This window comes from Brassica oleracea, chromosome C7 (assembly GCF_000695525.1).
Source record: "Brassica oleracea var. oleracea cultivar TO1000 chromosome C7, BOL, whole genome shotgun sequence".
Classification (NCBI taxonomy): Eukaryota; Viridiplantae; Streptophyta; class Magnoliopsida; order Brassicales; family Brassicaceae; genus Brassica; species Brassica oleracea.
In genome coordinates, this window is record NC_027754.1 from 40,434,148 (window position 1) to 40,445,523 (window position 11,376).

At 37.9% G+C, this 11,376-nt stretch overlaps 4 protein-coding genes across 8 annotated transcripts; 1 reads left to right on the top strand and 3 right to left on the bottom strand.

Annotated features, from left to right (window-relative positions):
• Positions 1 to 444: 444 nt before the first annotated feature.
• LOC106303684 (ras-related protein RABB1c-like) lies at positions 445 to 1,781 on the bottom strand. The gene is made up of 5 exons (XM_013739983.1): positions 1,669 to 1,781; positions 1,449 to 1,588; positions 1,280 to 1,362; positions 1,000 to 1,204; positions 445 to 754 (listed from the first exon to the last, which is right to left on the bottom strand). Exons 1-5 carry the CDS (start codon positions 1,712 to 1,714, stop codon positions 593 to 595), a joined length of 636 nt encoding a protein of 211 aa, XP_013595437.1. The 5' UTR covers positions 1,715 to 1,781; the 3' UTR covers positions 445 to 592.
• Positions 1,782 to 3,698: 1,917 nt separating this feature from the next.
• Positions 3,699 to 6,557, bottom strand: LOC106303685 (putative WEB family protein At4g17210). 5 transcript variants are annotated; one of them, XM_013739987.1, is made up of 3 exons: positions 6,242 to 6,557; positions 5,399 to 5,776; positions 3,699 to 5,320 (listed from the first exon to the last, which is right to left on the bottom strand). In XM_013739987.1, the coding sequence occupies exons 2-3, from the start codon at positions 5,594 to 5,596 to the stop codon at positions 3,926 to 3,928; spliced, it is 1,593 nt and encodes a 530-aa protein (XP_013595441.1). In that variant the 5' UTR covers positions 5,597 to 5,776; positions 6,242 to 6,557; the 3' UTR covers positions 3,699 to 3,925. The 5 variants fall into 5 exon arrangements, 4 of the variants coding, with proteins under 4 accessions (XP_013595441.1, XP_013595440.1, XP_013595439.1 ...); XM_013739986.1 differs by having other exon boundaries at positions 5,399 to 5,790; XM_013739985.1 differs by having other exon boundaries at positions 5,399 to 5,810.
• Positions 6,558 to 7,736: 1,179 nt separating this feature from the next.
• Positions 7,737 to 8,491, top strand: LOC106303688. The gene is made up of 2 exons (XM_013739989.1): positions 7,737 to 7,985; positions 8,071 to 8,491. Exons 1-2 carry the CDS (start codon positions 7,805 to 7,807, stop codon positions 8,334 to 8,336), a joined length of 447 nt encoding a protein of 148 aa, XP_013595443.1. The 5' UTR covers positions 7,737 to 7,804; the 3' UTR covers positions 8,337 to 8,491.
• A 79-nt stretch (positions 8,492 to 8,570) lies between these two features.
• LOC106303686 (microtubule-associated protein 70-5-like) lies at positions 8,571 to 11,166 on the bottom strand. Its single transcript, XM_013739988.1, has 10 exons — positions 11,018 to 11,166; positions 10,829 to 10,914; positions 10,654 to 10,698; positions 10,361 to 10,531; positions 9,954 to 10,280; positions 9,732 to 9,878; positions 9,580 to 9,651; positions 9,122 to 9,511; positions 8,885 to 9,036; positions 8,571 to 8,784 (listed from the first exon to the last, which is right to left on the bottom strand). The coding sequence occupies exons 1-10, from the start codon at positions 11,076 to 11,078 to the stop codon at positions 8,763 to 8,765; spliced, it is 1,473 nt and encodes a 490-aa protein (XP_013595442.1). The 5' UTR covers positions 11,079 to 11,166; the 3' UTR covers positions 8,571 to 8,762.
• Between the last annotated feature and the right edge of the window lie 210 nt (positions 11,167 to 11,376).

Below are 11,376 nucleotides of genomic sequence, written 5' to 3' on the forward strand. Positions count from 1 at the left end.
TGCTAGGATTGGAAATCCTGTATTTTACATATCCATACGATTGAGTCCTTGGGTTTCCGAAATAGTGTAAAAATAAGTGCTTCGAATCATTGCTATTTGACCCAGACCTGTTCTAAAAAAGTCGAGGCATTTCGAATTGTTTGTTGACACGGACAAAGTCAGGAAAAACCTCTGAAATTATTTCAATATTGAACCTTGGACATATAAGAGTTCCGAATTGAATCTCTTTTGAAAGAAGATCTTTTGTCTCATGGTAGTCTGCTTCAGTCCCCTTACGAAACTTTCGTTATTGGGTTAGCCATACAATAACTGGTTATTATGTTATTTGTAACTGGTTATTATGTTATTTTTTTGTTATAATAACTGGTTGTTGTGTTATTATGTTAGCCATACAATAACAATCTGTTCCAAAATCATATCCTACCTCTCAACCATATCCCTTGATATGCAAAACACATCTTATAGATAAATGAATGATCCGAAATCCAACACAACACAAAGTCACCAAATCGAAAACCAAACGATTTACAAAACTATATAATTTAAACAGAAGAGATTTTTGCTTTATATGACATAGACACCATTCCCAATCTTAGCCGCAACAACCTCCTCCTTGCGACGTGGATCCGTCTCTTCCACCTGATGGCCCCGGGATGCCTCCATATCCAACTTTAATTCCATACGACTCATTTGACACATCAAACACACCATCTTCAATCTTTTTGTATATTGTTGCCGCTGTCTTTATGAATGCCTAGCCAAATTTTCATAAAACGCAACACACATCATCACACTCACGCCTAATTTAGCATTTCTACTGGCGTGTAAAGCGTAGAACAAGTAGGGAGAACTTTCGTGGGATGGGACACACTAGTTATCTTTTTCTATGTTATAGTTGTAACCGACTTAATCCTTCTCATATATGAACAAAACGCTTTAGAAATCTACGTTTAAAGCCTAAACAATCACACTGGAACTGCAAAGGGAGGGTTTAGTTACCTCTTCGACATTCTGAGCAGTCTTGGCAGAGGCTTCCATGAAAATAAGACCGTGCTCCTTTGCAAACTGCTCTCCTTCCTCCGTGGTCACTGCCCTTCTGTGTGCAAGATCACACTTATTCCCAATGAGCATTATCGTCATATTCGCGTTTGCATGCTGCCTCGCATCCTCGAGCCAGCTGGCCAGATGGTTAAACGTCTCCCTCCTGCCAACGAAGAACAATATATACTGTGACTGTCTAGTTACAAAAAAAGGAAACTTTAGCTAGTAGTGGTTTCACCTTGTGATATCATAGACAAGCAATGCACCTGCAGCTCCTCTATAGTAAGACCTTGTAATAGACCTAAACGATTCTTGACCAGCCTGCAATTGAGTCAAGGATCATACGAGTGTTTCAAGATTGAGCAAAGTGCACAAAATTTCAAAAAAAAAAAAGAGAGAGTGAGTACGGTATCCCAGATCTGGAGTTTGAGGGGCTTGTTGTCGATGGTGATCATCCTAGCCCCAAATTCAACACCAATGGTGAGATCATGCACCGGCTGAAACCTCTTATCGGTGAACTGTAGCAGAAGGCATGACTTCCCTACTCCTGAATTTTACCAGAAATCAACATCGATCAATGAATGGTTGTTCATCTCGATTCAGAAAGAAGATGGGAGGAGGAGTTACCAGTATCGCCGATGATGATGTACTTGAAGAGATAAGCGTAAGACATTGAGATATCGAGATCCCCTGATCACAAAGACGACAAGAGAAGAAGGCGAAGAGACGGGTTGATTTCCAGCAAATCCAGCGATGCATCAACCTGTATTTGTCGCTCATTTACCTAACTGTCTAGCGTTTCCACTTATCATAACCGCACTTCATGACGTTTTTATTTTAAGAAAAGACAGCACACAGTTTTCTTAATGAAAAAAATAAAAAAAATTTATACTATATAAAAATTGAAACCTTTGAATTTTTTTTGGTTTTTTTTTCCTAGTTTTAATAAAATTTAACCCGAGGCGTAGCACCCGAATTAACTAGTTACTTTAATGGTCGGCTGTGTACACAGTTTCTTTACTGTGTACATTGAAGATGAGCATGGACATTACTGAGTCGATCTTGCAAGAAGACAGTCCTGGATTTCTTTCATACTGTCCTAAGACTTGGACTAGATATCTAACAGTGATGAAGACAATTGTAGCTCTATCTGAATCAGAAAAATGTGTCATGGAACAAGTGGAGGATATGATCAAGTCTACGAAAGCTGTACTCTACTCTCTTGTCGCCCTTTTTTCACGAGTTGGGGGATCAAAATTGGGTATTAAAGCCGAGAGACTGTAGGTATTTCCAGATCCGGTATCATTTTGGAAAAATGATGTTTATGGAAACAAAGGAAGAGATGCTTCATATCGAGATTGACATGTCTGGGTGATCAATTTTACAGCTTGCGGATGCTACAACTCTTAACAGTGATATCTTGGCGCGTTTTAAGAGAGAAGAAGCTTATGGTGATGGAGTAGTTCTGGAATGGTTCTTCCTGATTTCCAAAGAGATTTTTTACCCAAAGAGAAAGTTGTTCACTGTATCTCCTGACGACTGCAGAAGATATAAGACCAAACCATGCTTCCTTTGTCGATGAAGATTACCTAAAGAAGTTTAAGTTTGCTGGTCTCATCATAGATTTGGCCTATTTTCTTTCTCAATTTAGCTGGAAAGTCGGTCCACTTGGAAGTGGGAAGAAGTCACACTCACTCAAAGTTTGAGTCAAATAGCTTTAAGATGACATCTTTTGTGCATTCTTTGATGGTTTTTATCACAGAAGAGATAACTATTTAGTATGTATCACAATATCACAAAGAAATAAGGCCAAGGATGAAACTTTCAGACTTGAAAAATATAAAATACGTAGTACATACGCAATACCAATATATTTACATATGTGTGTTATGTAGTGCCTAAATTATCTTCACCTACACTTGAATCATATGGTAAGATTGGAAGGTTATGAATGACATACTAAAAGCTAGGAGGTGTATTTGCACTTCTCTCAACATATCCTATAACCACAAAAGTCAAGAGAGGATATTTAAATGAATTTCACCTCTTATTTTATGGTTTTAAGTAGAAAAGCAAACAATATATAAATACACAACAGCTTTTTTGATATGTATACCCTATTTTTTCACACCAGTATTTGCTTTGCAAACAACCAAGAACGTTAGATTCTCTGAAACTAACAATAAAGTTAATTATAGTATGTAAGTATTTATCAGTATTTCAAGTTTTCAACAAAAAAAATCAAAAGATACGTTGGAAAAAACATAATATAGATACAAAAAACATAATTTCAACAAAATATTACCGTTTCTCAAAATAGATAATATATAAAAATGTATAGTTGTAATTTTATGAATTTGAAATACATGTATAATTGTAATGTTTTGTATTATAATTGTAAATTTTACCTATAATAAGAATAACAAATCCTACATATTAAAAATAGAGATCGTTTTCAAATTAAAGTAAACTAATAATTTTGAAATACTCAATAAAATTGATAATATATTATGTAATTTTTCAATTACTAACCCGTCCGTAGGGCGGGCCAAACTCCTAGTTTCACTAAATTGAAGTTAAAGAGGACAATAACTAACTAGGAATTTGCAAAATGGAGTCTCATAAATGGGAAGAAAAAAAGAGAGACAAATGGTCGTTGTATCTTGTATGCATTTCCTAGTCTATTACAATATTATGTTCAATTTCACATCCAAACGTGAACAAAAGAGAGATGGCCTTAAAAATTATGTTTCAAGTCTTTGTTTCAGTATAAATGCACTTATCAACAACTCTGAGTAGATTATCAACATATGTATATATATGTTGGTATGGACATTCTAGTAAGTACCCTAATCACCTAAACCATCAATACCATCATCATCTCCTACAATTCTTGTGGTTTCCACTTTCTAAGTTCAGCATCGACGATGCAGTGTGCTTCCTCTGCGATCTCTGCATTTCTCAAAGCAGCATCAATCGCATCATTCACCTCTTCGATCTCTTTCAACTTCTCCTCCAACATTCTCTCCCCTTCCACTCTGCTCGCGTTGATCTCTTCCAGCTGCGCAGCAACCGTTTTCGCTTTGTACTGTACCATTCTCTCCGACTCTTCATGCCTCCCTCTCAACTCCTCGTACTCTTTCAGCGATATCCTAATCTTCTTGTCAGGCTCACCATGCGTCAAGCTCTCCTTCTTATCGGTAAGCACTCTCATGTCTTCCACAGCTCTCTTCTCAGCCGTTTTGGCTTTCTTCACGGCTTTTCCAACTATCTCCAGCTGTTTCACTGCTTCACCCATCGACATATGCGTGGCTGCTGCTTCTCTCCTGAGTTCGTCGACGAGCATCCTCATCTCTTCAGCTTGTTGTCTTGTTTCCTCTGCTTCACGCATTATTACTTCGACCTTACGGCTCGCTTCAACCCATTCTCCTTCCTCGACTTCTCGTCTCTCCTTTTCGTTTTCCTTCAGGTCTCTGTTCTCTCTCTGCACTCCGTCCAGCTCCACCGTCAGCGACCCCACCAAGCTTTTGTATGATCTCTCTTCATCGCAAATCTCTTGCATCTCGCTCTTGGCCTCGTTGAGTTCACGAGCGAGTTTGATCTCCTCCTGTAAACGCTCGTTCCCCGCGGATATCTCCGCTAGCTCATCTATCTCTTTCCTCAGTTCAGGGTCGCAATCTCGCCTCAGATCCTCCAGCCTCTGCTCAGCCTCTCGCTTCCTTGCCGCGTAAGTTTCCCTCGCAGCCATTCTCTCCTCGTTTATCTTTACCTCTTCCTCCTTTTTCTTATCAGCATCGGTGTTCAGTCTCAGAACAGTGTCCCGCATCTCGGCTATCTCCTCCGTCATGTCTTTGATCTTTCGGGAGTTAACCACTGATGAACACTCTGCTTCCTCTGCTTTTTGAAGCTCAGCTAACCTCTCTTCCACGGAAATGCTGAATTCTTGTTTGATTTCCTTTAGCTCCCGCTTCGCCATGAACAGCTCTGCGGTGGATAAGATGTAATCCTCTCTTACGCTCTCTGTTTCTTGGTTTTCGGATTGGAGCTGCTCTAACCGTTGAGTCATTGTGTGTTTGGTCATGATGGCGGATTTTCTGGATTGTTTGGTGGCTTCTAGTTTAGCCCTCAAATCAGATGCCTTCCTCTGAGCAGAGTCGAGGTCGGAGAGTGCTTTTGCTTTCGCTTTGACAGAGGTATCAAGACATAGCTGGACTCTCTCCATTTCTTGTTCTGCTAATAGAAGCTGCGTCTCCTTTTCGGCCGACACATCCGGTGCATCCTTCAAAGAAAGAAAGAAACAAAAGCTATTTCAGAACAATGCAGAATGAAAATGAGAGAAGGGTGAATGATAGGGTACCTGAGAGGATGAGGTGGAGGAGGAGAGACGCTGTTGTTGTTGTTGTTGCTGCTGCTTTGGGAAGCTAACTTGACGGAATAAACTAACGGCGTCTCTAACGGATTGGAAGGGAGCACGTGTGTCAATCTCTCCCACCTCACTGCTCCGAGGAAGAGTCTCCGGAGGCATCACCGGAGCATCAGCTCTCATCTTCGCCATTGATCCTCCCTCAAACACAAAGTGTTTGTCTTTGTTTTACTTTTACCGTGATGGAACAGAAAGAGAGAGAGATTGATGTTGATCCTCAGGATGTTTCTTCTTCCAAACAATGAACCAAAGGGTCGCCATGTTTTGCGCTTATGTCCTTTTGTCCCTCTTAAGGCCTTCCTTCTCCTTTTCCTTTATCCATCATTCTATTTTTAGACATCAAAATCTTTGAATCCTAAAATAAGAAACCTTAAAGTATGTAGCATGTACTCTTAAAATAGAAAGAAAATCATTTTCTTAACATTGATATAACATAAATAATAATATTAATATAGTCATTTTCTTAACTTGCTGCAATCATCCTATTGCTTAGTAGAAAACATGCAAAGTAGGCAGTAACAACATATCTAAACAAAGTCGATAAGATTAAAAGAAAGTTATGTGTGCCTGCCTGCGCCTTTTGATGTTATCTTCTGTGAATGACTCCTATCTGCTCTGCTATATATGATCCAAAGAACTCAAATCATCAAGGTCTGTTATCGCCAGAAGGTACTGAGTCAGCATTAGATCACTGACCATTTACGAGCAACTAATATCTTTCAAGCGTCATTCGTACTGATTATTAAAATCACGACTCTTTTAAGACAAAGAACAGACCTTGTACTGATCAATTCTTCTCCTCAGCTTCTGCTTGTTAAGCTCTTTGTCTTTAACATCAACCCATTTCGTCCTTACCAAGCTCAAAGTCATCAACAATGTCCTGAGATGTCGCTTGATCTACTATTATATCATCTTCCGTTGTACTGAATTAAAATAAAAATCCAAAACTTTCAATTCATTTCATTCTCGGGATCTGAGAGAGCAACAGCGAGTCATCGGAGAGCTTGTTTCCGACTTTGGGATAAAGAAGCTTCTGGCGCTTGGGCAAGACGATGAGGCCATGATCTACGGAAACTCGAGAGACACTTTCGGATCCGACAATGTGAGGCCCAAACACCAAAACGTGGGCTATTTTGATCAATATCTAAACATTGGAACTTAATTGTAAGAAACTAATTTATTTGGTGGCGAAATTATAAATTAGAGAAAAGCTGTTGCCGTTTTGACCAAAATGATCGTACGTTCCTTCTACAGATTGTGTGTATGGTGGGGCAGATGCCAAGGAAGTAGGAAGACATTCAACAGAAGTAGCAGGCTAGCAGCCATAAATGGTGTTTGTATGTGGGTCAACTAAACCCCTTCCTTACGTGGATAATATTTTATTAACAAGTGTTTTCTTTTCTGAAGACTTTTTTTTGGAATCTATATAATCTTGTTTTTTGGTTAAAATGTTAAATTGATTTTCATTTTTATATAAAAATTTGTTGAACTTGTTTTCATAAATGCTGCAAATGCAATTAAAACTTTGAACTATATTCAATCATCTTCTTTCTGAGTTTTAAGATTATATATTATCATAAACACATCATTCAGATAAACTTTTTTGTATTTTTCATTCGACAACCAACTCACACAAAAACACATCCCAAAAAGGAGAAAAAGAAATGATATGATAATGTGTTTGTTCAAATGCTACAAATGTCTAGAAGAAAAGAAAAACAGTTGGGGCAGGCTTGAATATTTGTGAATTCTGACCCATCCCTCCAAATTTAGGTTAGACTTTGAAACAATAATATTAGGAAAGATAAAAGACATTACAAATTTATTAATGTTTAACCAAACACTTATCAAATTTGTTAATTAATAAAAATATGCTATCAATTTCTTAATTTTAATGAAGAAGAAGAAGAAACAAATATCAATTTATTAACTAATTAGAAAATAAAACAAATATCAATTAATTAATTAATTAAAAGAAGATATAAAAACAATTATCAACTTATGAATTAATTAGAAGAAGAAGAAACAATTATTAGGTAAACAAGTAATTGCTTAGAATTGGCGTGTGTATTAATAAAGACATATATCATTATTTATTGTTATGGAGACAGGCAAATTGACCAAAGAATATAAAAGTCAAATGAAGGAAGAGGCTTTTTCCTTTTTATTTTATTTATAAGAAAAAGACATATGAAGGCCATCCTATCCTTTAATCTTACACAACCAATCCATCATCTATTGTGTATATATATATATATATATATATACAGACGCTTGCTTGTTCCATTTCATAGCCAATTGGTAGTTGTTTACATAATTATAGTATCAGAAAAATTGGAGATGAGGTTCTTGTTCCGTGCCTTGACTTTGGTCTTCATGGTGGCTTTGGGGGAAGCAGTTGGTGACAGAATGAGATGGACCAGAAAGGAGATGGTGGAGATAGCTGGCTACGGCGAACTCAAACTCTCCTCCGTCATCCTCACCGCCTCTCTTCTATCTTCCTCCTCCGATCCTATTTCTGGTACGTACTGAAAATGATCAATATTGAGTAAATAAGTTCATGTCCCTTATTGGAACTTCTCTAACACATAATCGTCGTCATGCAGGTGCTACCGTTGGCATCATGTGCCATACTGGACATAGAAGGAGATCCAAAGTGATCAAAGCTGTCACAAATGATTTTGGGCAATTCACCATCGATCTTCCTTCTGACCTACATGCAATTCCTGACCTAGACAAGGCTTGTTCCATCAAACCACTCTCTGTTCCTAAACCGTACCGATGCTCTCACAAGATTCACAGAGGTATCAAACTAGTTTCTTCCTCCAACGGCTTGCGCTTCTATACAGCAGGCAACATCACCTTACACTGAGTACCATGTTAATAGAGACTTCAATCATGCCTTTCATTTTTTTTTTCTATATGGTTCCTTCTCACTTCTTGAGAGAAAGAGAAACAGTCTTTGTATATAATGTCTCTTCTTATTTGCTGTAATAAAAATGATATATACAATTAATGTTTGGTTCATGTTCAGATCTTTTTGCTACTATAGAGATCATCTTGTGTTCTCCTGTTTTTTTTTTTTTTTGTGTCGAGAAGACTCTGATTTACTTTTAAGTTATCATGATAATAGCTAATCACTCATGGTTTACAATCCAAACAATATAACACACACAGTCACACACACGTTTCTTCTTTAATTGAAGCTTTACTTCCACGTTCTATAACCCACCAAACACTCCATATGTACACCTCTTTTAATATATTCATTCCCAAGCTTCGTCTTCCTCTAGGATCTTCAACGTGAATTGTGTACACGGCTGCACAACGTTAGCATAGTAGACATATAAATATCAACTTTGTCATGAAGTTTGACTGTTTATATTTCTCGAAGACAAAAAAATGAAATGATGACCAAACCTTCGAGGTAAGTTTGCTTTTCTACATTGTTTCGGTTCTTCGTTCAACAAGGCCAATGTGTTTTCCTTCTCTCTAGCCGCAGCTTCCCTCTTTGCCTTCTTTGTCTCCACTTCAATAGCTTTCGTTAGAGCATCCACTTTCTTCAACAACATCTGAATACAAAGGCGATGTTAACTTGTTAAGCAAGTTTCATATAACTGAAGCAATAAAACAACAAGAAAAAAGATTGCAGTTCACCTTGATTTCTTCATTTTTAGCATTTATAGTACCCTCTTTACTCTCACAAACCTTCCTTAGAGCAATCACTTCCTTCTGAAGCCTGTCATACAAGAACCCTGACACCATATCTTCTCCCTTAGCATCCTGATCAGATAATCCGTTTGCTGAAATCTTCGAGTTCTCTTTTCCATCAGTCTCTGCAGCTCTATTGGTTGGCTGATTCAGAGCATGGATTCTTCCTGTAATTGAGCCTCGTGGCTGAGAACTAGACCTTTTCTTTGATCCACCACCACCACCACTCGTCAAGAATCCTAAAATCTTGCCAGATTTTTCAGTTTTTGTAGTTGTTTGAGAGATAGAACCCTTCAAGCCATCTTCTATTGTTTTCAGCCTCAGCTTCAACCTCTCCTGTATAGATTAAGGCATTAGAAACTACACTTACTTTTGACACAAGATTTAAAAATATAACCAACCACCTTTAGCTGTGTTTCAGCCTTGGCTGTTCTCTCTGAAACAGCTAGTTTATCTTTCAGTTTCTGCATTTCTCCCTGCACACAAGATACAAAAATTTCACAAAAACAATACTCAGTTTTGTGTATTTGGTTGTGTAAGTGAAAAGAGTAGTTACATGGAGAAGCCTTCTCTCTTCAAGCCATTGCTTTACAGGCATTACTCTATCATTCTCATCTTTCCACTCGTTAGCAACGGCAAGAGCCACTCTACTTGCTGACACTTTGACTCTAGCCAGCTCTCTCTCCAATGTTCTTTTCTCTTCCTGTTTGAAAACATCTTATGAGTTTTTAAAAACAAATGTGAGAGTTTAATTAGAAGAAATTAACAGGACACTTGCATTAAGCTGAGAGATTTGGCGGCGATAGTCTCTAACTGCATTTGCAGCTGTTCCTCCTGCCAAGATTGCTTCCTCCAGCTCTCCAATAGTTTGAGAGAGCTTCTCAATCTCCAACACTTTCTGGCGGTTGATTTTCTCGAGAAACTTGTACTCTTCCTGGAAGATCTCAATCTGTCGTCTAAGCTCAAAGTTGTGGTTCTGAACCTCCTCAACAATCAAAGCACGTTCAAGTGCACTTTTCAAGATTCTCTCTGCTTCAAGAAGCGCTGATTCTTTTGACTTTGTCAGCCGTTCCAAAGCTTTCTTGTCTTCTTGAAGCACAGAGATCTGTTAAACACACACAAGAAAGCTATATAGTCAAGCCATGATGCTTGTAAGAACAAAACAAGAAGCTATATAATCAAGACCTGATGCTTTTGAAACTTGATCTGAGCTTCAAGAGGAGCTATAACTGATTCTAGGGGTAGAGAATCATCTTCATGTTCGTGAGTGTAAACCCTCCTAAGTGCTTCTTCTGCAGCTTCCTGTGCAGCCAATGCATCTTCCTTCTCTTCTTCTAGCTTCTTCATCTCCACCTCCTGCTCTTCCATGACACAATCTTAACTTAGTTTTTACTATTCTTTCTGAATCCATTTCTAAATGTTTTTTTTTGACATGAGTTCCATCACAAATATCATATAGTCTTTGAGAGAAAACGCACCTTTTGTCCAAGTCTTTCCTCCCACTTCCTCACGTTTTCTGTAAGCTGAAGCACAAACAAGTAGCATCAGCAGAGCTCAAGAAACTAGAAGAAGTGATTTTAAATATGAGAAATCATCATGAACATAGATGATGATCATAAAAATAGGAATGGTCATGTTTTTATGCTAACATACCTCCTCAAATGCTCTGTTTTTGAGCTCTTCATTTGTTCTCAAAGCCTCAATTTCAGCTTTAGCAGCCAAAAGCTCCTTGTCCTTTTCTGTAGTAATATAAATGAAAAGAAAGCAGAACATCCCTCAAACGTTAAGCAAGTACTCAGAAGGATTTGAGGAAATAAAAATCATAGAGAAGAAAAGAAGAACCTTTAAGCTGGCTTTGCAGAGAAGAGGTGTTTGATGCAAAAGGGTTTTCTCCTGCAGTCATTGTTACTTTCAAAGGCTCTTCCCTTCTTTGTTTGCAGTATAGATAATGAGTTTTGGTGTAAGCAGTTTAAAGGAATGGTACAGAGGAGTTTAATATATATACACACAAGCTTTTATAGAGAGAGACCATTCCTTTAAGGAATTGATGTTTAAGGAGAGAGAGAGAGAGTTAAACTTACTTATTTTCTTTTCCCCATTCTCAAGCAACCGTCTCTGTTTCAAGCCATTGACAGTAACCAACCCTTACCTCTACTTATCTCTCTCTTTCATTACTCATTTCATTTCATTAATTTTCAATT

Excerpts from the sequence above, each read along its gene's own strand:
- LOC106303686 (XM_013739988.1), bottom strand. The coding sequence starts at position 11,078 with ATGACTGCAGGAGAAAACCCTTTTGCATCAAACACCTCTTCTCTGCAA. Across the intron at positions 10,532-10,653 it reads AGGAAAGACTTGGACAAAAG|GAGGTGGAGATGAAGAAGCT; the intron begins GTGCGTTTTCTC and ends ATGGAAGAGCAG. Across the intron at positions 8,785-8,884 it reads AAAGCAAACTTACCTCGAAG|CCGTGTACACAATTCACGTT; the intron begins GTTTGGTCATCA and ends AACGTTGTGCAG.
- LOC106303685 (XM_013739987.1), bottom strand. The coding sequence starts at position 5,596 with ATGGCGAAGATGAGAGCTGATGCTCCGGTGATGCCTCCGGAGACTCTT. Across the intron at positions 5,321-5,398 it reads CCTCCACCTCATCCTCTCAG|GATGCACCGGATGTGTCGGC; the intron begins GTACCCTATCAT and ends CTTTCTTTGAAG.
- LOC106303684 (XM_013739983.1), bottom strand. The coding sequence starts at position 1,714 with ATGTCTTACGCTTATCTCTTCAAGTACATCATCATCGGCGATACTG. Across the intron at positions 1,589-1,668 it reads CATCATCATCGGCGATACTG|GAGTAGGGAAGTCATGCCTT; the intron begins GTAACTCCTCCT and ends GGTAAAATTCAG. Across the intron at positions 1,363-1,448 it reads AACTCCAGATCTGGGATACC|GCTGGTCAAGAATCGTTTAG; the intron begins GTACTCACTCTC and ends ACTCAATTGCAG.
- LOC106303688 (XM_013739989.1), top strand. The coding sequence starts at position 7,805 with ATGAGGTTCTTGTTCCGTGCCTTGACTTTGGTCTTCATGGTGGCTTTG. Across the intron at positions 7,986-8,070 it reads CTCCTCCGATCCTATTTCTG|GTGCTACCGTTGGCATCATG; the intron begins GTACGTACTGAA and ends GTCGTCATGCAG.